The sequence below is a fragment of the Poromitra crassiceps genome (genome assembly GCF_964638095.1).
Source record: "Poromitra crassiceps genome assembly, chromosome: 19".
Classification (NCBI taxonomy): Eukaryota; Metazoa; Chordata; class Actinopteri; order Beryciformes; family Melamphaidae; genus Poromitra; species Poromitra crassiceps.
In genome coordinates this window covers 590,631-613,262 of record NC_139646.1, presented here as the reverse complement: position 1 = coordinate 613,262, position 22,632 = coordinate 590,631, and the positions used below count along the sequence as shown (strand labels likewise).

The following is a 22,632-nucleotide window of genomic DNA, read 5'->3' as shown; positions in this document are numbered from 1 at the left end:
CTCATCTTTGTCCTAGCGCGGCTCCGAGGCTATGAGAAAGCTACTCCCCTCTTCTTTTCATTCAAAGTGACCCCTCAACCTTTGGGTGACTTTTGACCGCTCGGCATTCAAGCGCCACAGTGATGTCCCCGTTATCCACGACTGGCCAATAACACGACAGCAGCTAATCAATTCAGCTCCCCCACGGTTTTATTTCACTTAAGCATGATAGCGACAACCCCAGGTTGGACAAAGGGAGCAGAAAATAACCAAAACAAAAAACAATGACATTGAAATCTCTGAATGATAATTTGATGAAAATGCGACGCATTATTGTGCTTTTACCCTTTATTCAGATCGGGTGACAGTTTCCAATGTCACCTAATGAGACAAAATTACAACCAATCCGGCATCTAAAATCTTTAGATAGGACATGGCTTTGATAACAATTGCCAAACAGATAGTGCTTTAAATGTTAACTCGGTGAGTTGTTAGTCTATTGTAGGCTACTTGTTTCTTCAACACATAGGCACGCTAATAGGAAACATGCACTTGTTTTTTTACCTCTATAATTTCAGATATAGCCATGACACTTGGGAATGTTTAAGTGGAAACGCAGCACATTTTAATCAGAGGTGGAAAGAAGAGTGATAGTGCAATAAGTGCATGATCTCAGATTAAAAGTATTGGATTATTCCACTATAAAATAATTACTCAGTAGGGGGTTAATACATCATACATTTTGAGTAAAAAATATTATTTTGTGCCCTTTCTAAAATCTACAACTAAAAAAATAAGTTAATCTGTTTTGGGCTGGTCCTTTCAAATAGTTTGATTATTATGAGCCCAAGGTTTATGGATCGTTTTAGCTGATAAACAAAGATACAGCACCAGTCATGGGATGTTCTGAATAAATCTTCCAATGTAAACACTTATTGTAGTCACTCCCATTAGAAATAATTTGTGAAAGTTAGAGAAATTGCTTAAGAATTACTAGAAATCTATAGGCTACAGTAGAGTATTGTATTTTCCACCTCTGATTCTAATAACTGTCCAAATGACCATATGACCACAAAAAAGGAACATTAATAGTTTTACATTCATAAACAAATTGGTAGCCTATACATAAAAGTTGTAAAATATATATATATTAAAACTGCTCCTGTCACCACCTTTCTGTAAGCTTTAAGGTTGCTTGGAAGTTACTAGAGTTCAAGATGTGATTACACCAAGCTAACAAATTCCTCTTGAGAACCAAGACATGATTGCAGAACTTTTCAGGACAGAAGGCCATGGCTGACCAAACAGTCTTGAATTTGCACATGGTTTCCTCATGAGGACTCAGTGCCTCCAAATCACTCCAAGCATGAATAGAAGATTTGAAAAAAGATTGATCATGCTGTTAGATGCAATCAGTTAAAGCAATGATGCCACTTAGAGAATTGGGGGAATAGACCAAGACTCTGGTGTGGTGTAAACAATACTTTGGCCATACTCAACAAGTCAGCAGATGTACTACCAACCAATGATGGATCGAGATGGAGGGGAAATCAATTTGCAAACCTTTAGGCTGAAATCTAGGGGGCGGGGCATCACAGCAACTCTGCCAAAACAAGTCAACTTGGCTGAGTCAGCACGTGTGTCACATACAATATAGGAGTTTTATTTCAAACTCAGACAGCCCAGCACCCTTGATGTTGCCATGGGTATTTTGAAAACCAGTAACTCAAGAATTGACAAATGCAATCCGAAACAAAGCATCTCAAAACATTCAAGACAACTAGCACAACGAGCTCCTTGCAGAACAAGCACTGAACAGATGCCATAACAATTAGCATATATTTACAATTGCAATTCCAACTTTAAATATTAATAAACAATAATTTTCAGGAAAAAGCGAACATTGCGCCACTCCACTCATTTGTAGTGTTAACAGGTGAGTGATAATCCTTGATCCACATCTGTTGGTCCCAAGGACTTCTTGTTTTACTTGGTCACAGTGAGCTGCTGTGGGTTCCAGGATATAGTCAAACAGACATCCACAAGATGGCACCAGCAAGCTCAAAGAGAGCAGAACCCAGTTCAACCATCCAGGCCAGTTCCCAAAGGTTGATGTAAACTCGCAGCTGTAGATTGCGGGTCACTCTCTTTGCTCTTCTCTGGCCTGGTGACATCTGGGAGCACAATGAAATTAATAGCAGTCCCCGTGGAGGCAACCCATTGTCCACTCCTGTCACTATGATATCTTACAGTTCCCCTTGGAGGAGGACGATGCATTCTTTGGGGGGCTCTGTGGAGGCCTGAAGGACTTTGAACGCTTGAGGCTATTTCCTTTGCTGCTGCTACCACTAGCGCCACCCGAGGCTGCGCTGGTGGCCACCGAGTAGGAGCGTCCGTGCATCATGACTGCATTCATGCCATTGGCCATGGAGAAGGACTTGAGATGGGACTTGATGGCCACAGGGAGAGGCAGTTTGTCAATGAGGTGCACCGGTGTGCAGGAGACAATCGAACGGCAGCACAGGTCTTGGAGGCTAAAGACTGTAGAACAAGGTGGAATAAGAAACAGGATATTTTACTGATTGATTCATGGCTGAATGTGATCGATGCCAAATACACTTTGAAGTGGAACTGCAGGTGTGGGACACCTACAATCCCTTTCAACACATCTTTTCATTATGTTCATCACAAGAGTATAAGCTGGTGGCCAAGTTGACGTGACGTGTTGGGCCGCACTATTGAGCTTTCCTCCTATTACTGTATGTACATATAGTCACACATATATATATATATCTCCTTCACATATGCAGATCTCGCATTCAGGCATTAATACCACTTTGGAACTCATTTAAATTAGCAGTACAATGCATATGTGAGTTGTCCTGCTTTATCTGTCATTTATAATATATTATCTGTATTGTTCCATTTCTATTTCTGTATACTGTCATCCTGGGCACCTCTAGTGGATGCCCAGGCCCATTTTGTGGGAGATGTATTGTTGTTTTTTCTCTGTGGTCAGACTTGGTTCTGTCCACATAAAAGTCTGGAGTATAGCCAATATACCATAACTGTGCTAATTTCACTTTTGATCACAATGTATAATTGTATTTGTATGTAACTTTCTTCATCCAAGCTTTTCCTGTCACATGACCGAGTTGACCCACTTGACTGCGTCATGTGACTGTTCCATGCATGTATTTAAGATGGCGTCTTCCTATGTCACACTGTCTGAGGAAGGGCATGCTGCCCGAAACGTAACCACCGGTGTCAAATAAAAACACCTAAACTGGAGCCTTTGCGAGCTTTATTTATTTTTTCTATTTTTTCAAGTTGACGTGATGCCACGCACCAGATCCAGATTTTAACTCATGTGCTCTTATTCTGTGAATTGTGTTTATGTTCTGTTTAAGTTTAGGGAGATACTGTTGTGTGATACTGTGTTATGCTATGTGTGTTCTGAGTGCGAGCTGCTGTAACTTGTCCCAATTTCCCCCCGGGGATCATTAAAGTCTTTCTGATTCTGATTCTGATTCCATTTTGTTGTCAATATTTTAACAGTAACAAACTGATTTGGATGAAATTTGAAACAAGGATCAGTTTTCAGATCAGATTTTGGTGATGATCCAAATCAGGGTTTTCCACCATTAGACAATCAGCATTTGTAGCCATAACTATTATGCTTAGGGGTGCACCGATCACCGATTGCCGATCACCTATGAGAAATATCTGCCCAACCGATCATTGACCGATCACTGATTACCGATATATATATATATATTTATTTTGTAAGCAGCTATAGAACAGTTTCCATTTTACATATAGGCCTACATTTCATGCATCAAATTGAAAGTGTAGCACATTTTCTTTTTTTTCTACATCAATATTTTATACTGTGTAGGCTAAAGGAAACCGCCAACATGATTTTTTGTGTGTGAGATAATTGGAGCACAAGACTGTGTTGAACTAAATGGCTAGTAGTTCAGTCCAGTTCCCTCAGTTCAGTTTATAAAAGAACAAAAATCATTCCACTTCGGGATTTCCATGTTACCAGTTCAATGCAGTTCAGTTCACTCAACAAAAATACTAAATTTTCCGGGATTGCCCTGTTACACAAGAAAAATAACTTTGACTCAAGGAAACTCTTTTATCGATTAAGCTAAAGCGGCTAAAGCTAACCGGAGCTATTAACGTTAGGAGGATACACGCAAATATGGATCAAACACAGACTTAACAGCATGCAAATGCCTCGGTAGGCGGGAGGACTGGAGGTAACTTCTCTCTGCTGAGTCTGCTCTAATCACCAGCTGATTTGTGTGATTCAAAGACGCAAGGGGTGTGTTGACAGTCTGGTGTGGTGTGTGGAGGTGAGTACACTGACGAAAGCAAAGCGTGTGCTTTGCAACACAATGATATAAACGTTAGAGCACAATATGAAAGTTAAACGATAGACATTGAAGACATGAAAATGGGCTGCCTCATATTTCTCACGTGCAGCATGATCGGCTATGCAATCGGCGACAATAAAGTAATATCTGCAATCAGCAGATCTGATCACATATTTGAGGTCAAAATCGGCCGATACAGATTGCGTGCCGATCGATCGGTGCACCCCTAATTATGCTCTATGTACAGTATATGCTGGTGAGAAGGTCCAACATGTGGGACGTCCAAGTTGGCTACTAAACAGCATTGCATTCACTTGCCATTTCCCCCCGAAAATCAAACCCAGAAGACAAATAAGCTGTAACTTTTTCAAGTTGGAGAATTGTTCAGTGTTGGCGGAGGTTTGCACTATAAGGAGTGCCTGTACTGTGCCTACACTGTTGCATAATGTGGGCACTCTGAAGACCTTTGGAACTGGAACTGTGAATAATGGCCATATAAATAAACTTGACTTGACAATAACAGATTCAAATAAGCACTCTGGAGAGGATTGGTAGGCAAATAATATTAGCCTCCTCACCTCTGTTGGGTCTCCAGAATTTCTCCATCCCATGCCTCATCAGCACGATGCGTGAAAGTTCTGTGAAGGACTCGATGACATTGAAGTTGCACAACGGACTGACCTCAAAGAAAGTCATGCTGTTCTTTTCTGCATACGCCCTTGCTTGCTCTGTTGGCACCTGTCGTTTGAAGGCCAGGTGAAGCCGGTTGCCCACCAGGATCCTGGGCACACCTGGAGCATGCTGATGGAAACAGAGAAAGGGATTTTTGGGGGGGTATTGCTACCAAATTTTAAGCACCTCCAAAAGTGTTTCCTATGTGTTATCTCCATCTCTCACTCACTGCCATGCACTCATATACACACATTCTTGCTCAGCAGGAAATGGACAAAGACCGTTCTCTGGGGAGGAAGGATACAGACCAGACAGAGGATACCCCTTTCTCTAAATTGTTGCCTGCTGAATTAGCATCCTACATTTTTAAGTCAAGTAGGAAGGAATATTGGAGTCAGTGGATTACCTCGTCAATTTCCCGGATCCAGCGGTCAATGCCGTCAAATGACCAGCCATTAGTGATGTCATAGACAAGCAGGATGCCCTTTGGGATAAAGAGGTGGTCAAGGAATGACATATTCACGGTATTAATTAATAATGGGAAATAAAACACAACAATCATTCAACGAGTACCTGTGCCCCACGAGAGTAAGACCTGAAGATGGTGCAGAATCTGCCTTGCCCTGAGGTGTCCCTGTTGAGGACACACATACATCACTACATACATTTTGTTCATAATACAACCACTATTAACTTGACAAGCCTATGTTATACTTACCACAACTCTAATTTCACTCTTCTCCCATCCAGCAGTATTGTGGTGGTTTTGTAATCAATCCCTGACAATTTACACAATCCGGGTTAGTTCAACATAATCACGCCAAGGCTCTTCAAAAGTGTTTTCTGTTGTATAGACCGGTAATTTGTAAACAAACTCAACAAAGCCCAGACTAGAGCTAACTCACCGCTGCTGTAGGCGTAGGGAGACTCTGCTGATCCGTCTTTCAAGCTGTCCAGGATCTCACCCTTGCCGACATCACTGTCCCCGACCAAAAGGAACTTAAGCAGATAATCGTAACTCTTGACAGGGCTAACGTTACCCTGGGTCCCCATCATCCCACGCATTGGCTCCGATTCACACGGGAGCTTTGGGCTCGTCAGACGGCGACTGCTCGGGGCAAACCAGGCAGACCCCAAGTAACGTTAGCGGCCAACGTTAGCTGGCAAGCTGATGCACAATGTCCAAGGGTTAAACGCACGATGCCATTTGTTTTACGTATAACTAGCACAGCTATTTTAGAGTCGACTGGAGTTTAGCGAGTAAACTACCAGTTAGCCACGGACAACGTAGCCTGGAAATCGATGTAATCAAAACAACGTTAGCTGGCTTGTTAGCTAGCCAGCTAACATAAACGATAGTAATGCATTATATCGCCAACAGGGGCTGCAAAGTAGAGACGAGGCGTAGTCGTCCGAAACAAAATGGTACTCTAACGTTACCAATACAAATATAATATTCTTTTTAAAGAAAAATGCTCACGATGATGTTAGTCAACTAACGACCACAGCCAGATTCTCTTAAATCGACTGTGTTGGCGCTTCCTAGTTTTGACATCATGAGGTACGCAACATCCGGTTATGATAAAGGCGGTGTCACAGCACCAAGAGTACCAGTATTATTTTATTTTACAAACATTTTTCAATATAAAATGTGCAGTACATCAATAATGTTAAAGTTGTGTGAACTGTCGCAGTTTTTAAAATGTAAACAGAGTTAACTGGCTATAGAGTCAGACATTCAAGCCTCGCGCCGCTTGGGCTCCATAGACCAGAACTGCAGTGTTTTTAGCTAGCATAGACAAAATACCAATTCATTAATTTCGGGTTCAAGTGTTTTTTTGGTTTGATAAACATGTCTACTAATTATTTTGCGACCTTGCCCGAACCTGAACGGTCGAGATATATGAATAAATTAAGGTTGACTGGACTGTCGTCATGTCCGTTCAGGGGCGCGGTGCAGTGCGATGAGGCGTTGCCACCCAGTGATGCGGGTTGTTTACCAAAATGCTGCTCGGCTGATCCCTTTGACGTTTTTTTTTTTGCCAATTTACAATTGATCATTTATGAGTTTTCAATAGTCGTCGTATAGCCATATATATATATATATATATATATATATATATATATATATATATATATATATATATATATATATATATATATATATAAGGTGTGTGTGTGTGTGTGTGCGCACACACACATATATATATATATATATAAGGTGTGTGTGTGTGTGTGTGTGTGTGTGGGTGTGGAAGGCAGCCTCAACAAGCGTGATTACTGATTATCAGTGGTTAGGCTACTTTTCATTGGTTGTTTTTGATTAGCATCTGCAGCAGCTGCTTAATTAATGCACACTATAAAACCCAGGAGGAACAACAACACCGACACTTACACTTGTTAAGGCAAGTGTGCATCTTAGTGGGTCGTAGACTGATGGAGCAACCAACAATGGGCTTGTTGCTTGCTGGGTTTGTGTTGCTGTTGTGTTGCTCTGCTCATAGTCTCTCATCTACACCTGTACCTGGAGATGGCCCGTTTATGCCTGATCCTGCGCTAGAATGGGAGGTGCTGGAAAAGAATGCTGATGCAAAAACACAAGGTCTCTTCCCCAGGGCGAAGTTCTCGAGGAGCGAGTCAAGTACGAGGGCTAGCATGCGTAGTCAGAGACCTCTGAAGGTGCCCGGACTCGGAGTCCGTCCTGAAGCCAGGAGGGTCCCACTGTCCCTGCGCGTTGGCCCTGAGGACCAGAGGCAGTTGGACCGCTTCAAGCCAGACACACGTGTCAGGCAACTGCCGGGTACAATCCAGGCCATGCTGCGTATGACTGCTGCCCCTACGGTGGTCGCCACAAAACCCCCGCCGCAGGTGGTCGAGGTCCTGTGCCATATCGACAGAATGTATGTGAGAATCAGGAAGGACTTCTTGAACAACACTATGGCTTGGAAATTTTTGAAATTGGGCAAGTGTCCTGTTAATGAAGCTGATCCGTTACACTTCTACCTTCTCTACCTGCTGAAAACTGACTGTGGATTCAAGAGAGAGGTTTGTAAAGCCATCAAACTTAATGTCCACAATATTAGACCGAAGTAGGCTAGGTATTGAAAATCTTTACCCTGTAAACTATGTTTTGAGTACAAATTCCTGTTGAGCCTTATTGATGTATGTATCAATATTTGGCTCTTTGCTGGGACCTGGAATCTTATGTTGATTGAGTCTTTGTTCCAGAGCCATCGGGGCCACGTGGCCATCACCAATGTGCTCCACTATGACCCTGAAGAAGATTCTGAGAGCCTAGTTGTGAGGGCTATTATTAATTCGTTCGATGTTGATCTGTGTTGCAACTATCAGAGGTAAGAAGCTTGAAGTTTCTCCTGTAAGAATAGGGTTCTTCTGTAAAAGTCAACTTTGTCCAGCAGCAAACAACTTGCTGTAGACGAGGCAATGCAGCTTTTGCACAATTCTTAGTTGGTCTTAATTATTTGCTATCTAGTTGTAGATCAGTCAGTAAAGTGGATGTTAACCCTTAAGTGTCCTGATAGATTTAGTGTGCAATGACATATTGGCCCCAGTGCTATTTTTGGTCCTCCAGCTATTTGTTTTTTTTAAATAAGCATGCATTTCATTACTTTCTCCGTTTTTTTTGTAGGCAAGACTTCAAATTTTAAGATTTCACTAGTCATTAAAAAAAAAACTTGGATTTTGATGGCATAATTTCCATGTTTGGCATCAGTTCCATCATGTTTCCATTGGTATATCATTGAAATCACACAAATGTATAATTTGATGTAAGTGAGCTATTGACCATGAATTCCAATAGAAAGCATAAAAATGGTCATGGTTTGGGATAGAGTTGCTAACAAGGTACAACACAGAATTGGGTGAACATTTATTCTTCATGGTGCTTTTTTATAAACGGATCAAACCAGACGGGGTCAATTTGACCCGGAAGGACAACGGGTGACTATTTTGAATAAAACACCCAAAATTAAATTAGTTCAAATATTTGTGAAGGGCACCCATGATTTTTGGGCAATTTGAAAACATTTTATTTCGGGTCAAATTATCCTTTTTACAGGGCTAAATAGTCGGTATTATAATGCAAACGGCATTATACATAATGGTTTCTGAATGAGCTCACTGGCCTGGTTTTAACTTTACTTTGATTCTTGCAGGTTCCATCACTCCTATGCAGTTGGCTTCTATCCTGAGATACGGGGAGGCACTGTGTTCAAATACCTCAAATCAAAATCTGCTGCAACTCTCACCCCTCAAGATGGTATGTTCCGTTTGAATGTTTAAACCCCTGCTCACCTGCACTATGAACCATTGGAAGCTGTTGACAATATTGTCGGCATAAGCTGCTGTAGGCTATACATGGAGCAGAGCATTCTAGCGCAGTTGACATTTGCCTTGCAAAGGAAACTATGACTAGTGTAGTGGTAATGGCGGCAGGTGTCTCTGCCACATCTGGTGGTGCTCTTGTGTGAACTTGGTGACAAATTGTGTTTCAGCATCGGGGAACCCATCCAAAATCTACACCCTCGGAGAGCCGATACAGTTTGTTGCCATGCTACCAGAGCTATCTGAGAATGAAAGGCTGTACGTCAACAAGTGCTTTGTGACGGCCTCCCAAGACCCCAACTCATCACCTTCTCATACAGTGATTGCCAACAAAGGGTAAACTAGGAGTCTGCTTCATAAGATTTGTGCTTTTCACAAGTGCTTTTTTTCCTCTTGAAGGTAAACGTGCATATTCTCATAATTGCAGTTGTATGGTTGATGGCATGGTGAGCGGCCAGTCAAAGTTCATCACTGGTGCCTCAAAGGGGTCCCAGACGTTCCGCATAGGTGCCTTCATGTTCAGGGACATGGTTTCAAGTGCAGCTTCACCAAAGGTACTGTCGGAGCCACTCACTGCATGCAATCAACATGGAATTGTATGGATTTTTGAAATGTAACCTGTTCATTTCCAGCAACTCTACATGCACTGTGAGATCGCTGTGGAGGATCTTATTCCAACTGAGACTTCCAAGGCCTGCAATTATGACATTGCTACCGGAGAGTGAGTTGACTCCTAATGCGTTTTTCTATTTTAAACAATTGATCCAGCACTTCCTAAAGTTCTCCTTATGTTTAGGTGGACGGAGCTGTATGGTTACGACTCGCTGTGCGACTGTTGTGACGCGACGTGCTCATCATCGTTGTCGGCACAGCCAAAGGGACAGCCAAAGGGTACGTTGTGCCACTACAGGTTTTACCATTACAAAAATGGGAGGGGAGGGTGGGGGGATGGCCACACCATAAAACCTAATGTAATGTCAGTGTTGATACAACACCTAGACTAGAGTGATCCCTGATGCTGCCGTTTTACTTGAAGCGTAAACATCACATTTCAGAAAGATGTGCAGTAAGCAATCCTGATGTCCATTCCAGTCTGTATTTATATATATTGAATTTAAAATGGTGGATGCTCCATTTGAGTGACGCAATACTGCATATTCAGGACGGCTGCATGGCCACAGATGGGAGTGCATTAAAAGTCATATGGGATTCTTTCACAGCTCCCAGGAACATGATCTCAAGCTCTTGGGAGATTGACTATAGCAGCAAGGCTGGAAATGACTTTAAACCCGTGGGTCCCATGGAGGAGTTTAAGCCACGCTCCAAGTCCAAATCCTTGGAACCTGACTTTAAATCATCGGATTCCATGGAGGACCACACAGATTTTCAAAAATACTGGGGTCACGACTACTACTGAAGCCCAATACTCAAATTGGGGTTGGGGGAATTGTGAACCTTGCACATTGTGAGTTTGTGAAAAGTTGTTTTACAAAATAAAATGTTCATTCTGATTTGTTGTACTTGACTTATCACTTGAATATTCCTGTATTCATCACTGCCTCTTGTCTGAACACAACTGAAACTGCATGTCCATTTTCATGGATTTCTGCAAAACTACTGTGCACACATTTAAGAGGAAATGTGGACACTGAATACATTTTTAACACAAATGTTGTGGGTTAATTTGACCGGTTTCACTTGAATTGTCTGAAATACTGGGCTATTGACTTTTCCTCAAGGTCGTGAGACTGTTGTGGAAGTCTGTACACTATGCTACAGGTCGACCTAGATACTTAATATTCAAAGTTGGCTGCCCAGACCCCAGACCCTCATGTCTGGTATCTGTATGTTAAGACTACCATTACCCAGTAAGGGTAAAAGGCCCCACACTAGTCGGTGCTGCAACATGTCAAGGCAGCGGGCAGCTGGAATATGATACTTAACCAAAATACAGGAAGGGCTTTGAGAACAGAACAATGTAAAAATGGGAGGTTGTCTCAAGATGTTAAAGCCAGTACCAGGTGTGCAGGAAATGCATCTGTAGAACACGAGAGCAATGAAGTGAGGATGATTTTTGACAAACTGAAATATGGGACAATATATGCATGGAAATTCATTATTGTAATATAGAACTCAAAACATTTTTCAGGCAGAAAACACTGGCATATTAGCTCATGTTCTGTAGTCACAAATGAGAAATAATCACAATGTAACACTCCCAAAATGGACATTTTGATATTTTTAAATTGATATTCTAGCGAGCCAATGGAATTGCTGATTTGTGGCTCAGAAATAAACAATTCTGCACAGTCAGTCACTGAACTTTTATTGATCAAATAATGGTGGTCAAATCGTGAACCCCATGTTGTCTTGAATTGTATCGTGGGATAACCAGATCATCTCATCCCTAATATCTAATGACTAAGTGAGCTTCTGTAAAATAAAATGGGGCATACTTAAAGAAATTAAATCTGTTATTGAAACGCAACATTTATATTTTTTGCCACAGCTTGTGAGAAATTGAGCCTTTATTTAAACAGTTGAATCACATTGAGACCGAGGTCTCATTCTCAAGTGCGACCTGGAAAAGGAAATGTTCGAGTGGCATCCGGGGACTGTCCTGGAGGGGTTTCCAGGAGGTCTGCAGCAAAAAGGGTAATTTATTTTCACTAGAATTCCAACCATAAGTAACACAATGACGGATGACTTTTAACATCTGTAATGTCACTTTTAATCTTTTCCTGTACAAATGACATGACTATTTTGGGTCATGGGTTTCATACACTTTCTGTAATACAACATCTAAAAGTGATGACCCACCCACTCTCCTGGTTCTGTCTTGGAGGAGCTGATGTTGGGGTCAGTTGCTGATTTGGTGCACCTGGGCCCAGTGCGCTCATTGGGCTTAAGAAGACCTTTAGACCGAGTCTCTCTCCCCCTCACCTATACACTGTTTAATGTAGTTTGTGTTGTCTAGTTATTTTCACTTAAGTTTTAATTAAATTGTTTTAACTTTTAATTGGGTGTTTGACTCCCCTCATTATGTTACAACCCAGCTCAAGGAAGTAACAAATGAGTCAAACACCAAAATAAAAATTAAAACAACAAATGAACATAAACAGTGAAGAGGAGGGAGAGAGAATGGTCTGAAGCTCTTTTTAAGCCCAATGTGCACCCAGGTGCACCCAATCAAACAACCCCAACACCAGGCTCCTGCCAGACAGGGCCAGGAGAAAAGAAAAAAAACTTTTCATATGGGGGACAAAATATTATCAAATGGATCTATGGTCTAATTTGTGTCAGTTTAGGGGTCCTTGATGTGAAAAGGTCTTGACAACCTTTTTCTTCCATACTCTTAAAACTAAATTTTGCTTGGCATGTAATCCTGTATCAGCATATCAGTGTTTTTCAGCATCTCCTGGAAATGCATTACAGCATTTGTGTAGAGGCAGTCATGTACCACAAGGGGGTGGAAGAGATTCACAGGCTTCGCTTGAGACAATGCAACCGGGAGTTCAATGTCATTTTGAGTTGAAGGGTTCCCAATGAGACTGTGATGCAGCAATCTTTGCTGAAGACTTTTCTCTACAAAGACCAGCAAGTCCCGGAGCCTAGAAGCCATGTGGTCAGGGTGCCACTGTGATCGAGCCTTGGCCAAAAGCAGGTGCATCAGTGAGGTTTTGAAATGTGAATCTTTAAGAGCACTCCTTCCTGTCAATGCCGTCTGCCTCTCATGAAGGAAATGTACAATTTGAAGCATTTGAATGTGACATGAGTTTTGAGGCAGGCTTTTGGAGAGATGGTGGAGCAAGCGATCCTCGTAGGCGGTTACCGAGAGTGTCCAGAAAGTGTCCAAGTTGTTTGGGGAGCGAGGAGGAGTAATGAAGAAATAAGCATCTCTGTTGAGCTTCACCACAGGATTCATATTGAAGCGCATCTTCTTCCCCGATCTGAAGCGAACTACGAGAGCGCCTGGAGAGTCAGTGTTGCGAAAGTTCAGTTCAAACTCATATTTATGGGAGATCAGTGCCCATGCTTGTCTGATGGTGCTCTGAAACCATTTGGTGACCTGTGATTTTGACAGGAAGGGGGTGTTCTTCATGCAAAGAAGGCCATCACAAGCGTCAGTCATTTTTGCCTTTACATTCGTACTCTCACAATGCAGCAGGCATACCACATCATCTCCTATATCAGAAGATTCACAGTGGCAGCCATTTTGGATCTTTACATTTTCCACCATTTTTATTTGACCACAAACTGGCATATCTGGCATATCACTGGTACGGTTGTTTGAGAGCTGACACTGAAAACTATATGGCTCTGGTGGAGTAAAGGGGACAATGATCTCACACATATCCTCCACCATCTGGAAGTCCCCAATTACCATACCGCCATTTCGACCACTCATGGTGCTCATGGTCTTTAGAAGGTCATTTGCGAATCCCTCCAAAAATCCAACTTCTGTCCACCTCTTACTGGACGAGTCCTGAATACATTTAGAATGAAAACGCTGTAGAGTCTCACTGTCTGGCAGTGGCACTTCAGCAGAGATGCAGTTCGGCGGGAAGGGGCCGTGTTCAGAAGTGTCATGTTCTCCATAGCTCCTGTGGGAATTTCTCCTAAGGTATTTCTCCAAGAAGCGGATCATGGAGATAATGGAGATTGTGTTCCATATGTACCATAGATAATCCTTCTCCCAGTCAGCAATGGTAATCCCTAAATCCTCCTCCACTGATGTCTCAGTGTGGAGGTGTGATCGCGGCACTTCTTGCTGTGCGATGGATACTTCCTCTGTCTCAATATGTTCTTGTTGCCCGTGTGACATGTTTGGGTCTGTCAAACCCTCTCGTGGCACGCTTAGATCTGACTTGACTTGGCTCAGTAGTTTGTGATCAGCACTGCCCTCTTCCTCTGAATATTCACTGCCGGTGAGAGTCACATCTTCAACCATAGGCAAATGATGGGTTTGAGCGAGCTGCTGGTCAGACTCAGTGGAAAGCGGCTCCTCGTGGAGCTGCTGGTCAGACTCAGTGGAAAGCGGCTCCTCGTGGATGTTTTTTAGGCCTAGCTGAGGCCCTTCAGCGTCGACATGTCTCATTTCCTGACTGATAGGTGTCATTTCCTGGCCCAGTTTCTCCCCTTCCCTCAGCAGCCTCTCTCTATGGTCTCGCATGCCCACTGCAATATCATCGTCCCGTTGCTCAACCCTGGGGTCCTCCTCGGGGTGCATAATCAGAGCCAGGGCCACCACAAACACCCGCAGGAGAATATCTTGCATCTTTAATATTACCTGTGAATGGATCAAACAAACATCATAAAGAGTGTTCAAGCTTTGATTTTTCATTCACTTTTGACTTTTCTTGGTGATCAAGAACATTCGATTACATTTTATACAGTAAATTTAACCAAATTACCAGTAATTGGCACGATTTAGCAAAATGGCTTTCGGTGTTCCATGAAATATATAAAAAAGGATTGAGTGGGAACATTCCTTGTAATGATATAAATTGGTATAAAAATATGTGACATATTCATAGTGGCAAATTTCCCTCCAAAGTATAACGATGCTGCAAAGCAAGAGAGGAAGTCATCACTTCCTCGATGGCCCTGAAAGCATCCTCTTTACGCATTTCTGTGCTTACAATAATACACAATTTACCACCGAGCATAAGAACAAAATGAGAATTACAACAAAATACGCACCAGAAGATGTAATCATGTAATGCAAAAAGCCTTCCGATCATCTGTGGATAGGTAGCCTACAAAAGAAGAAGCAAGAGACTAACCTTGCACAGCGGCAGGCTCCGTTACTGTATCTCTTCCTACTTTAGAGATGTAGGTTGTCTTTGGTGACTTATTTCCTGAGCACCCTGCCCCCTGCCCATATACTGTGGTGTCACATCTTCCTCTGCAACACACTTCCTGTGCGTGCATTTTCAGAGCACAATCTAAGATTAGCCATTTACTTTGTAGACTTTCTTGACTTTGGCTCCATGAATGAGTCTATATGACACTATTGTATTTGTATGTAATATGAGATGAAGGATTTGATCAGCTAGTGCTGCACAAACAACAACTAATGATGTGTGTGTGGGGAAATGGTTTGTGTTGAGTAAGGCCCAGCTGCCTTTGATCTCCCTGTGGGGTACGAACTGGTTTGTCTACATGTAGCTCTGCTTCATTTCCATAGGGCAGTTAGGTCCAAATAAAGGACCACACAGGTATGAAAGGGGCAGCTAATGTCAATGAAACAATGCATTTATTGTAGTAAATTTACTACAACGTGTGACGTCTCTTTATTTGGCTACTTTAAAAGTTGCGAAATAAAATCTCTGGCATGAGTATGAGAACTAAACTAACAAAATGCTAATAATTAAATACTTATGTTATGTATGTAATACTTGTGATTTTATTTTTGGCATGTGAGGTAATAGCTCCTTTACAATTGGCACTGATTGATTGAACGTGTAAACAGATTCGTCCTTCACCTCTTAGATAATAACCAAATTTCCAAGCCAAAGCCACAGTCATTTGAATGCTTTGAGACCATTTTTGCATGACTGAAATCTCGTGTGTAGCTATGGCTACAGCCAAAAGCAACACGCTTTCCTCAGGTAACTTGAAATAAATCATTACTACTACTATGCTACTGGATCCACGGAAGAAAACAAATTCCTGTCAATAAGTCAAGTCAAGTCAAGTTTATTTGTATAGCACATTTCATACACAGAGGCAATTCAAAGTGCTTCACATAAAATGGTTGACAGGAAAAGAAAAGAAAAGAAGAGAGTAAAATGGACATTTAAAAGCATCACAACAAAACAAAAACAAAAACAAAAAATAGTATAAAAAGTGCATTAAGCAACTTCATTAAGCACATAAAATGGTTGACAGGAAAATAAACGAAAAGAAGAAATAAAATTGAACTTTAAAAAAAGAGTATAAAAAGTGCAATAAGCAATTATGATGCAAAAATAATGATAATAATGATGTAATGACTGACTTTAACCCAAGAGTTTTTTTTACAGCATGTACATGTTTTCTTTTGAGACAGTGGGGACTGGGGAGTGAATGGGAATCTTTTGTTACATCAGAACAGTGAAAAAGCAGGTGCCTGTGAAGGGAGGGGCATGATGACATGTAACATCCCGTAAGAGAGTTTGACAGTCGAGTCTCAGTCGTTAACAGAGTCTCAGTCGTTAACAGAGTCTCAGTCGTTAACAGAGTCTCAGTCGTTAACAGGGACAATGTATAAGTACATCAAGACCTGCATGTCATTTACTATGGATTTTGGCTTGGTTTGACTTTTTCTGATTTGTCTTTCCAATTATTTGCTCTTGAGACTGACTCATATTAGGTAAGTGTGTGTGTGTGTGTGTGTGTGTGTGTGTGTGTGTGTGTGTGTGTGTGTGTGTGTGTGTGTGTGTGTGTGTGTGTGTGTGTGTGTGTGTGTGATGTGTGTGTGTTTTATTTTATACTGTATACATACCGGTAACAACCAATATCTCACAGATGCCTGTTTGCATATTGTTCTCTCCGGGTACATCAAACTGTTGGAATAGAACTGTCCATGAAGGCTGATTTAGATAGTTCACTCAAAACATAATTGTGTATGGTATCTATATATAGACCCTCAATTCCACATTTTCAACACAAGGTAATAGACAAGTATAGTGCACTATTTCATGTCTTAATGGTTGTTTCTTGAGTGATTTGTTTAAGGATACACATTTCAGCGTGGTTATTGTGGTCCCGCTTGCCCCTCTCATTCTCACTGATTGATTTCAAACTCCTGCAGCTTGACTTACTGCCTAACTGTTTTCTCAGATTGAATTACTTTGGAAACAAACCAGCCACATCTTTCAAGATGGATAAGTTCCGTATGATGTTCCAGTTCCTCCAATCCAACCAGGAGTCTTTTATGAATGGAATCTGTGGCATCATGGCACTAGCTAGTGCACAAATGTACTCTGCCTTTGACTTCAACTGCCCCTGTATGCCACAGTACAACTACGCTTACGGGATCGGACTACTTATTATTCCACCTGTATGGTTCTTTATGTTAGGTTTTGTACTGAACAATAACGTGTCGATGCTCGCGGAGGAGTGGAAAAGGCCAACGGGGAAACGGAGTAAGGACCCGGCGATCCTTCGCTACATGTTCTGTTCGATCACACAGCGAGCCCTGATAGCTCCGGCAGTGTGGATAGCCGTCACCCTCATGGATGGGAAGAGCTTTGTGTGCGCTTTCAGCATCGACTTGGACGTCGACCAGTTTGGGAATTTCAGTCTCATTAAGGGTATGTCAGAGACGGAGAGACTGAAACTGCTGGCCAAAATCCCATGCAAGGAGCTATTTGACCAGCATCAACTAAGAGTGGCGGCGTCTATATACATCAAGTGTATATCGCAGGTGTGTTTTTGTGTGTGAATGGTTTGACACGAGGTATCCAGCCCCATAGGAATATACTGTATACACACACACACACACACACACACACACACACACACACACACACACATATATATATATATACATACATACAGTACATATATATATACACAGTACACACACCTGATATAATGGGCAAGCAATTTGCCTTTTCTCTTGTTTTTTCCCCTTTTCTAGTAGAGATAAATGTGGCTAAATTTTGCTTGCCATGTATTCATACATATTTATATTTTGCAGGCATGTGGGTGGATGTTCTTGCTCATGATGACTTTCATGGCCTTCATGATTCGAGCTATTCGACCATGCTTTAGCCAGGCCGCCTTCCTCAAGACCAAGTACTGGTCACACTACATTGACATTGAGCGCAAGATGTTTGACGAGACCTGCAAGGAGCATGCCAAGAGCTTCGCCAAGGTCTGCATCCACCAGTACTTTCAGAACATCAGCGGGGAGATGCGCACCTTCCACCGCCACCGCTCCAACAGGGATGACAGCGACGAGGATGATGATGAAGACAAGAGGAGAAGCGACGAAGAGAAGCTTCTTGGTGTGAGAGCCCAGGATGATATGAACAAAGTCTTGTGGAACTGGCACACCTGCAAGCCGCCTCTGGCTCTGAGAAAGGACCAACCAGATGGCGAAGACAATGACAAAGTGATTAAAGAGGTCAATGGAGGGCCAAACGGCTTTGTTAATGGACACACCCATAACGTGGCCAAAAAGGAGTGGGCCGTGTACTACAGCAAGGTTTGAACATTTCAAAGAGACAAGAGAGGTAGGCACTGAAGACATTGAAGGGACACACCCCTCAGAGGCCACAGCGTCCCAGGCAGGACTCGAACCCAGGACCTTCTAGCTGTGAGGCGACAGCGCTACATTGAGGACCTAAGGAATTGATTGTGACCAACCATGTCAACCTAGCATGCCGGGAAGGGGGATAAATAACGCTCCAAAGTTAGGCTAAATTTTGGCGAGGGAAAAATTGACATGGCCATTTTCAAAGGTGTCCCTTGACCTCTCACTCATACGTATCGGAATGAGAATGGCGTCTATGGGTATGGTTAGGTTGGTTAGGTTAGGTTAGGTTAGGGTTGAGCACCTTGAAGTTGCATGCACTTTCTGTCAGAAAGGTTTATTTCGCTTTGAAAATGTTTTTCTTTTCAATCAACTCTAAATCTAACTCTAATAAAAGATTTTAATAAAAGTTCAAATAACTTTTTTATTATTTTGAAATCTTATTTTAGATTTAGCCCATAAATTGTCTATAAAATATAATACATTTGTAATGTAATGTAATTGCACATAACATCAACATTTATTTTTGGCCCATGGCCCTCCATCCAGATTAATTGTTGGCCCTTCATAGGAAAGGATTTGGGCACCTCTGTTTTAAAGGAACACTCATTATAGTAGGAAAACTGTCAACAGTTTCGCAGGCATTCATTTAGTTTGACAGTTATCGAGAGTTTATTTGAGTCAAGTTGTGGACCAGTGATGCCATTCATGCACAAATGACATCACCGGTCCACAACGTAACTCAATTGAACTCTCAATAACTGTCAAACTAAAGGAATGTCTGCAAAACTGTTCACAGTTCACATATATACTACTGATTTTGTAATGATACAAAGCTGGTTGAAAATTGGCGGCATGTTCCTAAGGTTTCGACAAATGATTTTGTCTGTATCCAAAGAAGCATTTTGCATTAACATTAGTTAAAAAGTCTATTAGAAATAGTGCTGTAATTCAGTTCAATGTCATTTTGGCCTTGATGCACTCATTTTTTTAAATCATTTTGCGAATTAATATAAATTCATAGCAATTTGTAGTTTGACGATGACATTTAGCTCAGTGCCAACAAGTAGACTTGAGCATATTAGCCAACAACTGGCAAAATTTGGAGCTTGTCTATTTAAACATGTATTATGATATGTCTGTTTTTTGTACAGTACAATCTACACTGACGGGGTCTAGTGAAAATCAACAATCTTTTTGTTGCTGCTGGGTGTAGTCCAAAACTCACAACACAAACAATGCTGTTATATTTCTTAAACAAACGACCTCAAAGCCATGAAGTCTTGTTGAAAGTACCCTAACCAGGCTTGGCAATAACATAAGAGTCTGAGTCTGCAGAATAGGACTATAAGGCTAATACTGGCCCATTATTCCAGTAGATTTCTCATTAATCAATGAAAAATTGTCATGTGTCTCTCAAGTGCAGAGCCCCTACAAATATTCCCAAAAACTGCCTGTATACGACCCAAGATCCCCCACCCCCACCCGACTATATCCCTACTTTAGTGCCACATTTCAAAGTCTATTTAGTAACCAGGGTAGATGCATTTAAGGGGAGTACTTTGCCTGGCATTATCAGACGATCTCTGGATCTGCAGTTTCATGTTGACAGAATCCCATAGCTCTCACTCTGTGTCCTGGGGGAAAAAAACACATTTGAATTGTCTGTTCAAAAATGTCCACTTTTCAATTGACCCCCACTGGTATATTATCAGTTTATTCTGGTTTGTCTTAGGCAGACTTCCCATAATATGACTGTATGTCCAGTCAGGCATGCCTATGGTTCTATGCAAACATGGTTGTGAAAACACTTGGGGCCATAGCAATTTACATGATACAAAGAAAGCAAGGCCAACATTTGCATCCCTCTCTCTTTCTCTTTCTCATGCTCACTTCTCCCTCTAGTGCAGTGGTGACCAATTTGGGGCCCACGGGCCAAGTTTGGCCCGCGCTCCGTTTGTTTTGGCCCACCACGGATTTGGGTGGGGGAAAGATTTTTTTATTTTATCTGATTTTTATCCAATTTTTTATCCCCCATTAGTGCTAACTTAATTTATTTATCCTGGTTGCTACTCCACCCTCTGCCGATCTGGGGAGAGCCGAAATTGGCTCCATGCTTCCTCCGAGACATGGGCAGTTAGCCAGCCACTTCATTTCACCTGACAGAGGAAGCTTCACTGGTAGGACATAGCACGTGGGAGGTTATTAGCAACCAGGATATTGCTATAAGTTTTTGTCAAATTGTCATGGCAAATTGTTTACAAAAGATGGACAATAAAGCTGATTTTCAAAGTACCTTGAGGATTTTTCAAGTTGTGAATTAAGTCAGATTTCTCTCTTGATTACAAAGGTGGAAAATACAACTGTTTTTAACTGGGTGTTTACTGATTAAATGTTGAAGCTCCCCACAAATGCAGATGTTTTTTTTTTTATATATATAACCAATTGCAAATTATTACAATTACCAAACAGATAAAAAGTAGATTATTATATTGAAATGTTATTTTAGATTTAGAATGTTAATTTTCTATAAAACACAATACAGTTTAATGTAATTCCACAACGTTTATTTTTGGCCCTCGGCCCTCCACCCAGATTGAGTTTTGGCCCTTCATGGGAAAGAATTTGGGCACCCCTGCTCTAGTGGCTCCCAGGTCAAATGCTTTCCACTGAGGCCGTGTGGAATTGTTTGATAAAGCCTTCAGCTGTGGGCCTTTTTTTTACAGAATATTCATTACAGGTGAATATGTATATATACCGGTTATAGTTTAGGAAGCTGTTGATGCAACAGTGTTACAATACTAGCAAAATAGCCGTCCCTGTGGCCAAACAATTTCTGTTCACTCCCACACACACACACACACACACAATATTATAGGATATCACAAAAGCAACTATCCTTAATATACCAACTATGACAACGCATCCTCAAAGCCACTCCCAATGGACACATCATCTTTGATCTGAGGCCTTGGAAACATCCAACAGCCCATGCAATGCATTGTGTGGTGAATGTTTGCTCATACATGTGTGCAGTGAAGCCAGCTGTTCCTGAGTATTCAACAGAACAGTGATGTCATCATGAGAGAGAGGGGGATGAATGAAAAGGACATGATGGATCCCATGGAAGCCTTCCCCTCCCTTCCCCTGAGGATTAGAGTAGTGACCGACTCACTGCTAGCCCAGTAGCCCCAGCAGCTGTTCTCTCCCTCAGCACCTGGTGGTGTGGGGGTGGATGTGCAATGTCTTTGTCCAGGCTGTCATATTCTCTTACTCTCTCTCTCTCGTTCATGTTTTTTCTCCATGCCATGCTTCTCCTTCTGTGCCTTCTCCTTTTTGCCTTGTTCTTCCACCACACAACAGTGACATGGTGTTTATAGATCAAACAAAGCTAATCTGAAAACAATAATAATCTTGTCCTTGCTCTAAGAAGAGGGAGACGTGCATTTATGTGTGTGTGTGTGGGGGGGGGGGGGGGTCAACCTCTCTTCTCTTGTTTCCTCTTCTCTTCCCTCAACTGGCTTTGTTTTGGTTAGCAAGCCACAAGCCGTGCAGCACATGCTACTGACCTGGGCCTCCCTTGACTTTGCTGCAAGTCCCCGCCCCCTCTCTCTCTCTCTCTCTCTCTCTCTCTCCCTCTCTCTCTCTCTCACTCTCTCTCTCTCTCTCTCTCTCCCTCTCTCTCTCTCCCTCTCCCCCTCTCTCTCTCTCTCTCTCTCTCTCCCTCTCTCCCCCCCCCCTCTCTCTCTCTCTCTCTCTCCCTCTCTCTCTCTCTCTCTCCATCTCTCCCCCCCCCCCTCTCTCTCTCTCCCTCCCTCCCCCCCTCCCTCCCCCACTCTCTCTCTCTCTCTCTCTCTCTCTCCCCCCACCTCTCTCTCTCTCTCTCTCCCTCCCTCTCCCTCTCTCTCTCTCTGTCTGCCTCCCTCTCACACACGCACAGAGGCGTGCACACACAGACACATAAACACCAGCATGCTTGCAGACGCCCTATTCGTCAGTGTCTGG

General features: G+C 42.2%; 3 protein-coding genes across 3 annotated transcripts; 1 reads left to right on the top strand and 2 right to left on the bottom strand.

Moving 5' to 3' along the window:
* Positions 1–273: 273 nt before the first annotated feature.
* Positions 274–6,568, bottom strand: LOC310793585 (ras-related protein Rab-40C-like). Its single transcript, XM_083655408.1, has 6 exons — positions 5,942–6,568; positions 5,755–5,815; positions 5,610–5,670; positions 5,443–5,520; positions 4,943–5,165; positions 274–2,520 (listed from the first exon to the last, which is right to left on the bottom strand). Exons 1-6 carry the CDS (start codon positions 6,099–6,101, stop codon positions 2,216–2,218), a joined length of 888 nt encoding a protein of 295 aa, XP_083511534.1. The 5' UTR covers positions 6,102–6,568; the 3' UTR covers positions 274–2,215.
* A 5,202-nt stretch (positions 6,569–11,770) lies between these two features.
* On the bottom strand, positions 11,771–15,190 carry LOC310794342 (inositol 1,4,5-trisphosphate receptor-interacting protein). The gene is made up of 2 exons (XM_083656325.1): positions 15,084–15,190; positions 11,771–14,670 (listed from the first exon to the last, which is right to left on the bottom strand). The coding sequence occupies exon 2, from the start codon at positions 14,656–14,658 to the stop codon at positions 12,742–12,744; it is 1,917 nt and encodes a 638-aa protein (XP_083512451.1). The 5' UTR covers positions 14,659–14,670; positions 15,084–15,190; the 3' UTR covers positions 11,771–12,741.
* Positions 15,191–17,247: 2,057 nt separating this feature from the next.
* Positions 17,248–18,585, top strand: calhm1b (calcium homeostasis modulator 1b; the record flags this gene model as incomplete). Its single annotated transcript, XM_083656288.1, has 2 exons — positions 17,248–17,793; positions 18,070–18,585. 2 exons carry the CDS (start codon positions 17,248–17,250, stop codon positions 18,583–18,585), a joined length of 1,062 nt encoding a protein of 353 aa, XP_083512414.1.
* Positions 18,586–22,632: the final 4,047 nt, after the last annotated feature.